The sequence below is a fragment of the Candoia aspera genome, chromosome 15, assembly GCF_035149785.1.
Source record: "Candoia aspera isolate rCanAsp1 chromosome 15, rCanAsp1.hap2, whole genome shotgun sequence".
NCBI lineage: Eukaryota > Metazoa > Chordata > Lepidosauria > Squamata > Boidae > Candoia > Candoia aspera.
Window position 1 is genome coordinate 4,657,555 of NC_086167.1, and position 12,846 is coordinate 4,670,400.

The 12,846-nt window shown below is 46.4% G+C and overlaps 2 protein-coding genes across 3 annotated transcripts in view; one reads left to right on the plus strand and one right to left on the minus strand.

The window, feature by feature from the left end:
* The window catches only part of PES1 (pescadillo ribosomal biogenesis factor 1), a 426,838-nt gene extending 423,034 nt beyond the window's left edge, over positions 1-3,804 (plus strand). For both annotated transcript variants that reach the window (XM_063315273.1, XM_063315274.1), the window contains 2 exons: positions 353-520; positions 2,947-3,804. In XM_063315273.1, the coding sequence (XP_063171343.1) occupies positions 353-520; positions 2,947-3,033 (255 nt within the window). In that variant the 3' untranslated portion in view covers positions 3,034-3,804. The remainder of the gene's footprint in view (positions 1-352; positions 521-2,946) is intronic.
* MTFP1 (mitochondrial fission process 1) overlaps positions 1-12,846 on the minus strand; it is a 246,205-nt gene that overhangs the window by 149,001 nt on the left and 84,358 nt on the right. The window lies entirely within an intron of this gene.

Here is a 12,846-nt window from a genome sequence, read left to right on the forward strand (position 1 = left end):
ATTGACTGAACCCAGTCGTAGTAAAAGGGTTACAGGTTGGGGCTGGCTGTGGTAGTTTTAAAGAAATAAACAATAGCACCTTTTGCAAAAAAAGCAAACACCAGTGGTTCTCACAGCCTGTTGAGATCCTGAAAATGTCTTATTCACAGGTCACTCTTAATGTACTTCGTGATTCTTTATGAAATCTGCTCAGTGTACAAGAACTGATGCTAATCTCAGGGATACCCAGCAACGATTTTTATATTGGAACTAAGCCTCCTGTCATTGGCTTAGGAAGGTTTCCCGAATGTTTTGCTCTCTGCTTCGTTGAATTGAAACTACCTTTTGAATGCACAACCTCCTCCTTTCTCAGAATCTCCCAGTGAAGGTGACGCCGGGCCAGGTTGTGAAGGAGGACAAACAGCGGTTGATGCAGGAGCAGCAGAGTGAAGAGAAGCGTTTGGCCATCATGATGATGAAGAAACGGGAGAAATATCTCTACCAGAAAATAATGTTTGGGAAGAAGCGCAAAATTAGAGAGGTATCGTTCCTTTCTTTGCTCAGTTTGCGAGCATGTTTTCCCTGCTGAAGTTCTTGGGAATTGTGAGAATTAGGTATTTTTCTTTCTCTGTAAACAGTCACTATAACTTTAACAAAAGGGTGACCTGCAAATATTCTCAACCTGTCTGCCTTTTGGATATGGGACTTCACTTTTCCCAATTCCCCAGCATATGAGGAGTTCTCAGAATTGAAAGTCCACATGTCTGAACGGTAGTCTGAGTTGTGAAATTCCAAAGCTGAAACAGAACAGCAGATTGGACTGTTCTGAGCATTTTGATTCTTTTTAAATTAAAATAAATAAAGAGGAACATGACAGTCTTCACTTAATCAAGCATTATGTTTGCTTTTGAGCATCTCTGGGCACTGCAGGAGCCGTCTTACAAAATGCAAACAGGTAAATTGGTTTTGTGTTCTGAAAGGCTGAGCACACACAAGCAAAGCCCCCCTTGGGAAAGGTGAGCGGGGTTTGTAGGGATTCTCTGAGGAGCTTCTTGGGTGCTCCGGAGCAGCCTCAGCCACCTGCCTTTTGGGAAATGGGGGGTTGGTGTCCAGCCACACCCCGTGGCATCAGGTTTGCAAAATGGGCAGGCCCCCATGCAGTAGCCATTGCATGAGAGCACCCAAAGATGGCCCCCGAGTTCCAGAAGGGCTCCCCATCCTCAAAAGATGGAGAAGATACATTGAGAAGAATCAAGCCACTTCTGCTGTCTCCTTCATTGGCAGTAAGAGGCAATAGATGCTGAACTGTGGGAGGGAAGACCTTGTTTACACTTCCCCAGGATAATGATGATGATTATTACTATTATTATTATTTTCCTCCTCTTGATAACAGTATATATAACAAGCTGGAGAGCCAGTATGCTGTAGCAGTTAAGGTACTGAACTGCGGAGTCCCAGGTTCAAGTCCATCCTCAGTCAAGGAAGCTGACTGGGTTTGTAGGAGGGGAGCCATATTAGTCTATCATGGCAAACAGTCAGGAATCTGGTCGTACTACCTGAGGCTAACTAATTTTATGAAAAGGCAGAAGCTCATGAATTTAATAAAATGTGGCAGCCTGAAAAAGTGTGACCAGATTCCTTCAGAAGCTTGCTGGGTCACTCTCAGCCAGTTGCTGTCAACCTAGCCAACTCACAAGGGATAGTTGTGGGAATAAAATGAAGGGAGATCCCCATGTAAGTCACATTAAATATCTGGAAAGGTGGGATATAAATCTAACAGCCATTTAATAAACCTCTAAATAAAAGCAATGATAAAACAGTTTTTAAAAGTTGCACGGGAAACATAACAAGACAGTAAAATGTTTTGAATTTTAGCCTGGTATCTGAAAGCCAACAATGCTGGGTGAGTCTCTCAAAGAAAGACAGTCTCTACTGGGGGCACTGTCGCTGAAAAGTCCCTACCACCATCCAGGTTCCTGTGTGTAGCAGGTGTTCTGTGATGATTGCCTTAATTCCAATAAAACTCTCAAACTCAAAATAGCAATTCAGGTTCTGGGTTTATTTAGAAAAGAGTGCAAACAGGTAAAAAGCTGAGAATGAGGAAAGCGCGCCCAAACTCAAACTAAATAGCGTCTTTGCAAACATCACCCCCCCTCCCTCACAGGCAGCCCTCCCCACATTCCCAGGTGCTCCTAACGAGCTCTGCTGATCAACGGGCAAAAAGACCTTGACATTTCAGAGATAGCCTAAACACATTCCTCCTGGCACAGTTCAGCACGTATTCTGTACAAGGCTCGCAGCAGCACCCTCGCAGCCAGGACACGTATCAGCACCATGGCAAGCGAACCGTGACGATGTAGAAACACCGGAACGGTGAACATGACATGTTCTGGGTTTCCTAATCAGCAGCAGAAGCATTATGGCTGCCAGTAATCTTCCAGCTAGTGAGAGGTAGTTGAACTGAGTTCTTCCACTCGCACTTGAGATAGTTGGCACTGATTTATGTACCATTTTTGTCCTGGAGACCCTGCAGCTGGTTTTTCAGCTTGAGTCAAGTGAAGGAACTTTGTGCAAAAAATCCTGTTTAGGTGGGGTTGGAGAGTGAAGGCATTTGTTTGGTGGCTTCAGAGTCCCTGCAAGCCACATTCTGTAGGCCTGTAGGCCTAGTTTGCGTAATACACAAAGGCATTCATATGACTTGTTCATTTGGGGCATAATGTGTTGTACAAACCCAGCTACTCTGGGTTATTTGACAAACCACAGCTGAATAAACTGATTTAGAAACTAATCACATTGTGCAGTGCTCTTATGGCCTGGCTTTTCTGCTTTTGGGGAACTTCTTCTGAATCTTGAGACCCTGGGTTTAAAATTGAAACCAAGGGTTGGGAAAACTTGGGTGCATGCTTTGTGTACTTAAAAGTTTGAATTGCTGCAGTACTGACTTGGCATATCTTTTTCTTTTTTCAGGCAAACAAATTGGCCGAGAAACGAAAAGCTCATGATGCAGCAGTAAAATCAGAAAAGAAGAGAAGCAAGAAGGCACGACGGGAATAGGAGCCCATCTCATTGTGCTCTGTCGCTTCATATGCAGCCCTGGAAGGTGGACCTGGGACCTAAAGCCAGATCTCTTATTTGGGAGTGGGCAACATTTGAACTCCTGGTTCTTCAGTGTTTTGCCTGAATCCCCTCTCCAAAGCAGAACTATGTAGAACTGGGACTATAGTACCCAGATTTCTTTAGGAAAACCATTTCTATTTAAAAGAAATGTAAATTTTTGGTTCCATTCAGTTTTTCTCTTTAGGATGGCCACTGTATCTACCCCAATTAGACAGTCAGATAGACCTTTTGGTCTCACATGGAGAAATGTTGGTTTTGAGGAGAGGAGTCGCTAACAGTCCCTGCTTGCCAAAGCACAAATGAAATAACAAGGATGTGAACAAGGTTCCTATCTGGGACCAGAAGTTCATCTGCTGACATCTCCTTTCTGAGCAGAGGGCATTTCCTTGTTCTCCTACTGTTTTGGCAACAGAAGAAAAACGTTGAGGTTCTTGCCTAACAAATTGTATTTTTAAATGTCAGATTCTTGTAAGTGTATAGCTAGAATGGCAAAGCTCCTCAGAAGTTGAAAACTTAGGAAATCTTGCTATGTATGTAAATAAAATCTGGGCTTGAGTTAAGATAGGTCAGCTATACCTCAGATGGAGTTTGACCTCTAGCCAACAAGGGTTGCTCATAATGCAGCTGGCACGCCTTTGCATTTCAGTTGTATATTGCAGCATAGTTAATGAGATTTTATTAAACTGAATTTTGAAACTATGACATTCAGCTGTCAGTCAGTCAGTCAGTCAGTCAGTCTTCCTTCCTTCCTTCCTTCCTGATTAAAAGGCTGCCCAACTCAGATAGTGTGACTGTGGGTGGTATACAACATAAAAACACAAAAACAAACAATAGATAAATACAAGAGCTAAAATGTAAAATAGCAACCAAGCACACAACAAAACAACCTTGGAGGGACTCGCACTCAACCTACCCCTAATGCCTGGGGGAAGAGCCAGGTCTTAAAGGCTTTCCTAAAGGCAAGGAAAGTTGGGGCCTATCATATATTGAGGTGGGGGGGAGATTGTTCCAGACAGCAGGGGCAACCACAGAAAAGGCACACTTCCTAGGTGCCTTAAGATGACAAGACTTGAATGAAGGAACCTGGAGCATGCCCTGTGGGAGCATGTGGGGTGGGCAGATGTTCTTGGGGGAAGGTGGTCCCTCAAGTAACTCTATCCTATGCTGGGTAGGGATTCAAAAGTAACCATCAGCCCCCGAATCACGCCTGGAAGCCTATTGGGAGCCAGTGCAGCTCGCAGAATAGCAGTGTTACATGAGCATAGCACAATGCAGTCTTAATTACCCACACCGCTGCATTCTGAGCCAATTGAAGCTTCTGGGTGGTTTTCACGAGCAGTCTTGCATAGAGTGCGTTGCAATACAGCAGCCCAATCGGGAAGTGACCAAGGCATGAGTAACCATGAGCAGCGTCTCCTGGTTCAGGAATATCACCTTACACTTTGGCTTCCTTAACTATGATTGGTTGAGTAACAGTTGGCTGGGTTCAAATTGCACTTAAGCCATAAGACATTGCAAAGCATGCTATTTAACTGGGCACTGTCACATTCAAAGGTTTCCATTACTATACTGAGAAGTTTGAGAATACCATAGTAGTTGGGTGTAATGAAGCTTAGGTTGATGAATGAGAGGATAGTTCAACCCAAATGAAGTAAATGGAAGAGTTTGGAAGCTAAGCTGGGTTGGGTACTTAGATGGGAGATAACCAAAAAATCCTAAGGTCTTGTCTTGTTTTGTGTCAGAAATGCAAGAAATAGGGGGAAAGAATTAATAAAAAGTTTAAAAGATTTAATAAAAATACAAAATTTATATAACTCTAACCCAATGCTGGGCCACATTGATGGCAGAGGTGTTTCCAACCAATAAGTCACTCTGTGCATGTCAGTCCCAAGGGGCACTATAAAACATGGGTAGTTGTTTGAATATTGCATGCGCAGCAGATACCCTTGCCATCAGGGAGAAACCAATTTTTCCATATAATCTTTAGTTCTAGTCAAACCAGGGCGCAGTCTGTTTAAACCTCTCCAAACTGTCCACTCTTCCTCCGAACTTCCAGGCAATTCCTCAAGTGGTTCTATCCAATTATGAAGATGTTTTACTTGAGATTTCCATTTTTTTAATCGTTCTGTTTGAGGTGTAGTAGCCATCTCAGCGCAGTCTAAGAAGCTCCTTCCTGACTTCAAGCTTTTTGTAGGGGGTACTTGGCCAAATAATGGGTGTGCTGGATCGTGTAACAAGTTTATCATGTATCCTAAGGTTTGAGGCTAGGTTGCAAAGCAGAAAAAGTTGTTACTGACAGAAGCCAGTGATCATCTGTTTCTCTTGCCAAGAACAAGAAAAGATTATACGCATGAAGGCTCCATGAGCCAAAGGAGACTTAACTCTTCTTAAGGTGTGAGATGAACATTAGCTTTGATTTTACTGGGAGAAAGTTTTGAACTGCTGCCTCATTCTTGAAATTGATTTAAACTAGTTTAACTTGGGCTGGATTGTATCAAGAATATTTTATTGGTTCTCCAGGGCTAGAAGAATTTTTTTAATGTGGCATCTTTCAGTGACTTGATAGCTAAATGAAGTATGAGTGGAGAATGGCACTATATCACCAAAACATCTGATGAAGCAACAGTTTTTACTTGCTGACAGCTTACTGCAAGAACCACATAACGTGGGAAAGAATGGGCTTTCTCTTCCCCAGTTTCAATGCCTAATTCAAATATGACAGAAACTGAGTACAAGTGTTACGTTTTAATTCAAGTTCTGATTGTCAGTTTCTTGAAGCTGTGTTTTGAGTAGATAGCAGTGCCTGTCCTGTTTTGTTTTTTAATTTTGAACCCTTGGTAAAATAAAATAGGGTATAATGATCATAATATTCTAGGAGAGGTTTACCCTGAAGGATAAAGTCCTTGGTTTTTAAAGCCCTAAAGAGATTACCAAATAAACCTGCTTCCCCAGCTAAATGTTACACTGCCAATGGATTATAGAAATTGAGCCCATGCAAATTATTAAACCATTGCAGTAAGTTTTGCTTAAAAACTTACAAAAAAACTTACTCAGAAATCTTACAAAAGAGCCATGCATAGTGAACTGCCAAATGAATTAGCTTTCAGAAAAGGCAGAGGAAGACAAGAGAAGAGCAAGGATGGATAGCAGAGAGAATAAGAAATTTAGCAAGTTGGTTTATCTCTGCTATACTGATTACTGCAAGGCCTTTGTGTAGATGGGGGCAGAATGTGGGATATATTAAGACAAGCGGGTGTGACAGAACCTCTTGTTATTGCAATAAACAAGAAAAGACTAAAAGGACTGAGTCGGGAACAGAGAGGCTCAAAAACTCAGTTTGGAGAAACAATGTTTTATGATAGGGAAGGGGGTGAAATAACAACACATACTGTCCCTCTGTCCACGCATGAGGAGCAAATACATTATAAGGATGATTAGACTGGAAGATCTGCAATCAAAATTAGAGGTTGAACACTATCCATTTGAAATATGCAGACAATAACATTTTCTTACCTAAATGGAAAGAAAAGCTCATTACAAAAGTAAACATTAGAAATCCTGGTTGATGTTAAATATTTTGAATCCAGACAATGTTGAACTAGCATCCTTAAGGAATTTGTTGAACTAGCATCCTTAAGGAATTATCCTTAAGGATAATAACTGACAGCAGTGGACAGCATTTTTATTTTCTTGCACCAAGTAATTATTAAGGAGGGGTAGAGTCCTGGGGAAGTAAAAAAATTAATCCTATGGAGGAAGGCAGCGAAAAACTTTGACAAATCTGAAGGTTTCTGATAACAAAGTCACAATAAAACAGTGGTTTTTCCAATGACAGTGTATGGCTGTAAAAGCTGGACACCTTCAGATGGATTTGGAGACTATTGATAAGAGTGTTCTGAACTTCAAAGAGACCAGTCAGTAGATCCTGGATCAAATATGGGTTCACTTCTTCCTTGAGGTGATTATCAGCAAGCAGAAACATATATACTCTGGGCATGGACGTGAGCAGCTAATGGATTAGCAAAAAATACACTAGGCAAAGTTGAGGCCAGTAGATGGGGAAGAGATGGATGGATGGATGGATGGTATTGCTGGGGTCAGATCAAAATGGCAGACATTTGTCCATGGACTTGACTTGCTGGCACCATGAGACTGAGAAAAGCTAGAATAAATGCAGAAGGCCATTGGGGTCATGTCACACATGTGGATGAGGGTGTTTTTTGGAAATTGGGAAAGCTTGTTTATCTGTTTCTATTTATTTATTTATTTATTTATTCATACATACATACATACATAAATATATACATACATAGTTAGATAGATTTAAACCACAATAGCCAAAGGTCTCTGGGCAGTTCACAATAAAACACAGTCAAAGCCTATGCAATCCACCCCCCATCAAATCCAAAATAAAGGCACTGATACAAGGTCATCCAGAAACTGCAAATTAAAATACTATTGAACTACAAAGGCTCTTAAACCGTGGTTTCCTTAGCCTCTGTTTAGGAGCAAACCCCGGCTGGCTTGGCTGGGTTCACCCCAACCCCGAAGGATGGACTCCAGGCTGCAAGGCCAGCCAAAACCGAAGTGATGCCATTTGGGGCTTTGCCCCAGCCGACCAGGAGCCGATGGGGCACCCAACTGGGATCCTGATCTGGAGTCCCCATCGGCCGTGGACAGGCAGGGGGCCCCATGGGGTGGGAGGGACACAGCTCCTCCAGGCATGAAGAGCGTCCTGGCTCGGACGCCTGGCCTTGCCATTCTCCAGGCCTTGGAGCTGCCGGGGGGCTGAGCCAGGCCTAAGCCCCAGAGGGGGCAGTTTGGGGCTGTCCCCTCGAGAGCTGCCCCGGAGGTGGACACCTGCTGGGCTCCCCCATTGGCCCCAGGGCAGCTGCAGCCATTCAGCCTCCATCTTGGTGGCGGTGTGGGTCAAAAGGTCAAACTGCCCCAGCTGCTCAGCCCGGGGTCTGGGGTCTCTAGACAAGCAAATGGAGGGTCATCCAAGGTGGCTGGATTTTCTCTTCCTTTCTGGTTTCCTTACCACGGGTTCCTGACAGGCAGCTTCAACTAACCACGGTTGGTCACCCTGGACAAACTGACACTGGGCTAGGCCTGGCGGCGCTCTGCTCTCGCAAGGTGCTAAGCTGCAGCTTGCTTAAACCATTGCTTACTGGTCATCTCCACCTGGCGGGCTTCTCAACCACGGCTTCCAGTGATGGCTGTCGCCCGAGTCGAGCGAGTGGAAAACCCTCCACCGAGGCGTGCGAAGTCCCCAGCCGACCGTTGGGGCTTGGCGCCTTGCGAGAAGCCCGGCGTTTCTCAATCCAGAGTTTGGTATAATGCGTGAATGCGGCCTATTGTGGCATATTTGAGCAATCTGGGATAAATGATGGCTTAGTGAAGCCCAGGAAGAGATTGGTCGATCCGCAGCTGGGCCCACGATGCCTTTGGCTTAAGCCCTTTTGTCAGCAATATGGCAGCCGTGGTAAAATCCTCAGAACAAGGGTGTGCTCTAATATCTTGGCTGAAGGGCATTTACCACACAGACACACACAGATATCAGAATGAGGGGAAAAGGTGCTTTTCCATGAAGCCAAGAAGGCAGGGGTGCCGATGAGGGGTCAAAAAAGTCAAGATGGCAGCTAAAACTGAGGATTCAATGTTTTTTCTGCCATCTTGACTTGTTCAGTGCCCTGCAAAAGGGGTTCGACTCAGAAAATAAGATCCCCGTAGCACCACAAGTATATTTTATCTACCTGGTGTATAAAATATATAAAATGGTATATTGTTACCATATACCTAGGTACATTGCTGCTGAGTTCCTTACCCTGTTAAAGCAATAATATGATTTGTTTGGCCTTGTGGGTTGTAAACTTGTAAACTAAGCTTGTGGCTTAGCATGAACCCAGCCAATTTGGTTCATTCGACAAACTATGATTGAGACCGTCAGGTTTAGTGTGTGGTGTTAACACAGCTGCCAAGAGCTAACCATCTTTTGTTTGTTTTATAACTTCTAAATTTTTTTGGCCTTTATTTAATAAAACAAGATTGACATTGAATGTTTTTTTTTTTCAAAGATAGAGAAAGAAAAAAAAGACACACAAAAAAATTATCTAGCTCTAGATATAAATCGATATGGATGGCTAAACAGATACAGGTATAGATAAATAGACATAAATATTTAAATATTTAAATATTTTATGGTTGTTATAGCCTACCCAACTGAACACATTACATGAGTTGCTTGCAACATATTAAAATTATAAAAGCATCAACAAAAATCAAGCAAAAGTATTAAAAACACAGTTATGAATCTATTTCTTTTTTAAAAACTGTGCTATAAATATATTAGGATATTTAGGCGTTGTAGGAGCAAAGCTGTGTTACTCTATGGTATATGGTGGCAACATCAGAAGTCTGGTAACTCCTTTTCAGACTAACAAATTTTATTAAAAGGCTGCAGCTCGCTTCCTTAGATGCCTGGAGTAGCTGGACTGATGCAGGATTTAAACTGGGGTAAGGTAGTGAGAGAAAAGGAGAGGAAATCCTGGTACGTGGCGGCGGCGGACCACTGCGACGGGCAGGGCGGCAGCGGACCGGGCTGGCAGCGTGGCAGGAGACTGGGCTGGCCGTGTGGGTGAGGAGTGGGGAGTTTAATAATAAAAAAAAGCGTTACCCATCCCCCCCAACCACCCCTGAGGTGGCTAGAAGCTGGGAGGGCCCTCCAGAGTGAATGAGAGACTCTTCCCCCAGGGTGAGAGACGAGAGGGGGAGTCTGGGAGTGTGCTTGTGTGAAAGGGCACTCACCCCCTGAGTGAGAGACAGGGGGTGGGTGAAGAATGAATGAGTGCCCCCCGTTGAGCAATAAGAGAGTTCGAGGGGGGGCATTGCGAATGGAGGGGTGAGGGTTGGGCTCTGACGGCGCCGAGAGCGGAAGCCGGTGCGCCGGAGGGCCTACCATCACCCTGTGGGAGATTGACTGTAAATAAGGATGTATGAATGGATGGAGGGAGCCCTACTTAGAGCCAGAGTTTCCTGAAGTCCAGGAGTGGGGGCTAATGGATCAGGAGTCACTGGGGGCTACATGGCGGGGCTCATTATTGAGGTGGTGACGGGTAGGGGACGTTACGGCGGGAGCCAGAGGGTGGGCCATCTTCGGGAAAGACGCCCCCGGTGTTTGCTACCAGTGGCGTGTTCCGGCCCTCTGCACTCAGACCCAGGCCCTGGTCAGCAGATCCATAGGGGCCCTGGTTCCTGGCTGCTGCTTCTTAATGCCGGGTCGGTGAACAACAAGGCCCCCCTCATATGTGACTTGATCACTGAGGAGGGGGCAGACCTGGCATGTATTACCAAGACCTGGCTGGGCACTGAAGCGGGGGTGCCCCTTTCGGAAATGTGCCCAGCCGGGTTTATGGTATGGCACCAGCCGAGATCCCAGGGCAGGGGAGGAGGGGTGGCTGTTGTCATCCAAGAGTCTCTTGTGGCCTTCAGGGGCCCTGCTCCACAAGTGGCCAGCTGTGAGACCCTATTCTTCCAGTTGGGCTCCTGAGAACAGCTGGGAGTGTTGCTGCTGTACCAGCCTCCCTGCTGCGTGGCAACCTCCCTGCCTGAGCTGCTGGAGGCCGTCTCAGGGCTGGCGGTGGAATTCCCCAGGCTTATGGTTCTGGGGGACTTCAACCTGCCATCCCTGGGGCATGCCTCAGAGGCAGCTTGGGAGTTCATGGCTACCATGGCAGCCATGGGCCTGTCCCAGATAATTCGGGACCCGACTCGAGACAGTGGTCACACCCCAGACTTGGTTTTCTTGTCAGAGCAGTGGCAATGTGATCTGAGGGGAGAGATAGATCTGTCCCCATTGTCATGGTCAGACCATCTCCTGGTGGCCCTGAGATTCTCTTATGCCACCCCCCTCTGCAGGGAGGTAGGACCCATTCGATTGGTCCGCCCCTGGCGACTGATGGACCCGGTAGGGTTTCAGAGGGAGCTGGGGGTTATACCCGGTGATCTGCTGCACGGTCCAGCGGAGGCCCTAGCTGCAGCCTGGAATAGGGAGGCGGCCAGGGCCTTGGACAGGATTGCGCCTGTGCGCCCTCTCTTGTCTCATCGAACCTGGCACTCCCCGTGGTTTACAGAGGAGCTGAGGGTGCTGAAGAGGGATAAGAGACACCTAGAGCACCGCTGGAGGAAGACAAAGACTGAATTCAACCGAACAAAGGTAAAAGCCACCATTAAGGCCTACCTTGTGGCGATAGAAGCGGCAAAACATCAATATTTCTCCGCTCTTATTGCATCTGCAGAATGCTGCCTGACGGCCCTGTTTAAGATCAGTCGATCCCTTTTGGGGAAGGTGGGTTCAGCGACCCACCTACAGGGCCATGCAGAGGAATTTGCTGAGTGTCTGCAGGACAAAATCGCTGGGATCCGCTCCAAGTTGGACTCCAGGCATGAGGCATGGTCTGGAGAGATACCAGGGGAACAGGCTTACCCAGTTATCTGGGAGCAGTTTGATCCTGTTGGACCTGAGGAAGTGGACAGGATCCTATGGACAGTAAATGCCACCACATGCCATCTAGACACGTGTCCCTCCTGGCTAGTAAAAGGCCGGGAGGTCACATGTGGTTGGGTCCATGCGATGGTTAATACATCCTTGGGAGAAGGGGTGTTTCCTCGGCCTTTAAAGAGGCTTTGGTACACCCCCTCCTCAAGAAGCCATCGCTGGACCCTACTGTCCTGGACAATTTTCGTCCAGTCTCCCACCTCCCCTTTCTGGGGAAGGTGGTTGAGAAAGTGGTGGCTTTGCAGCTCCAGAGGGTCCTGGAGGAAACGGATTATCTAGACCCCTTTCAGTCAGGTTTCAGGCCCGGTTATGGGATGGAAACGGCATTGGTCGCTCTTATGGATGATCTCTGGCAGGAGCGGGATAGAGGCACTGCCTCCATCCTCGCTCTCCTTGATCTCTCAGCAGCCTTTGATACCATCGACCATGGTATCTGTCAGGCTATGCCTGAGACCCAATAAAAATGCAGATGCTAGACTAGGCTTAGGTTCTGGTTTTATTTGAGAATAGAATGCATGCCCTTAGAAAGCTGAGAGTGAGGGGAGTGCGCCGGAACGGGATTTAAATAGCCCGCGCCGGACAGCGCTCCACCCCACATCTCCCCAGGTGCGCCCCACGAGTCCCAACAATTAGACCTTGACAGGTGAGAGGTCGTCCAATCCCCTGCACCCCGGGCATCGCCTCACTTGCCTTCCTGTGCGGTAATGTTCCATTGCCGGGCGATCAGGCTTCTAATTCCTCTAAAGCCCGGCCGCGCCCTTCCGAACCTCGCCTGTTCAGTTGTTAGTTAATTTCTTGTCAGTGTCTTTCATTGTTGCTTCCTGGGCAACCGGACTTGGTCATTTCATAGTTTTCCTAAACCCATCACTTCTCTTTGTTTTTCTTCTATTGCCCTTGCCTTATCAGCCAGGGACCCATATCCATGTATTGTCATGCAAGCCCTTGCGATGTCGCAAACATCGCAATGGCGATCATGACAGTATCCTTTTGGGGCGGCTCAGGGAGTTGGGGGTGGGCGGTGTAGTCTTATGCTGGTTCACCTCCTTCCTCCAGGGCCGATCCCAGTCAGTGTTGATAGGGGAGGAGAGATCGGCCCCGCGGCCCCTTCTTTGTGGGGTGCCACAGGGATCAGTCCTCTCCCCTCTCCTTTTTAACATCTACCTGAAACCGCTGGGTAAGATCTTCCGTCACCA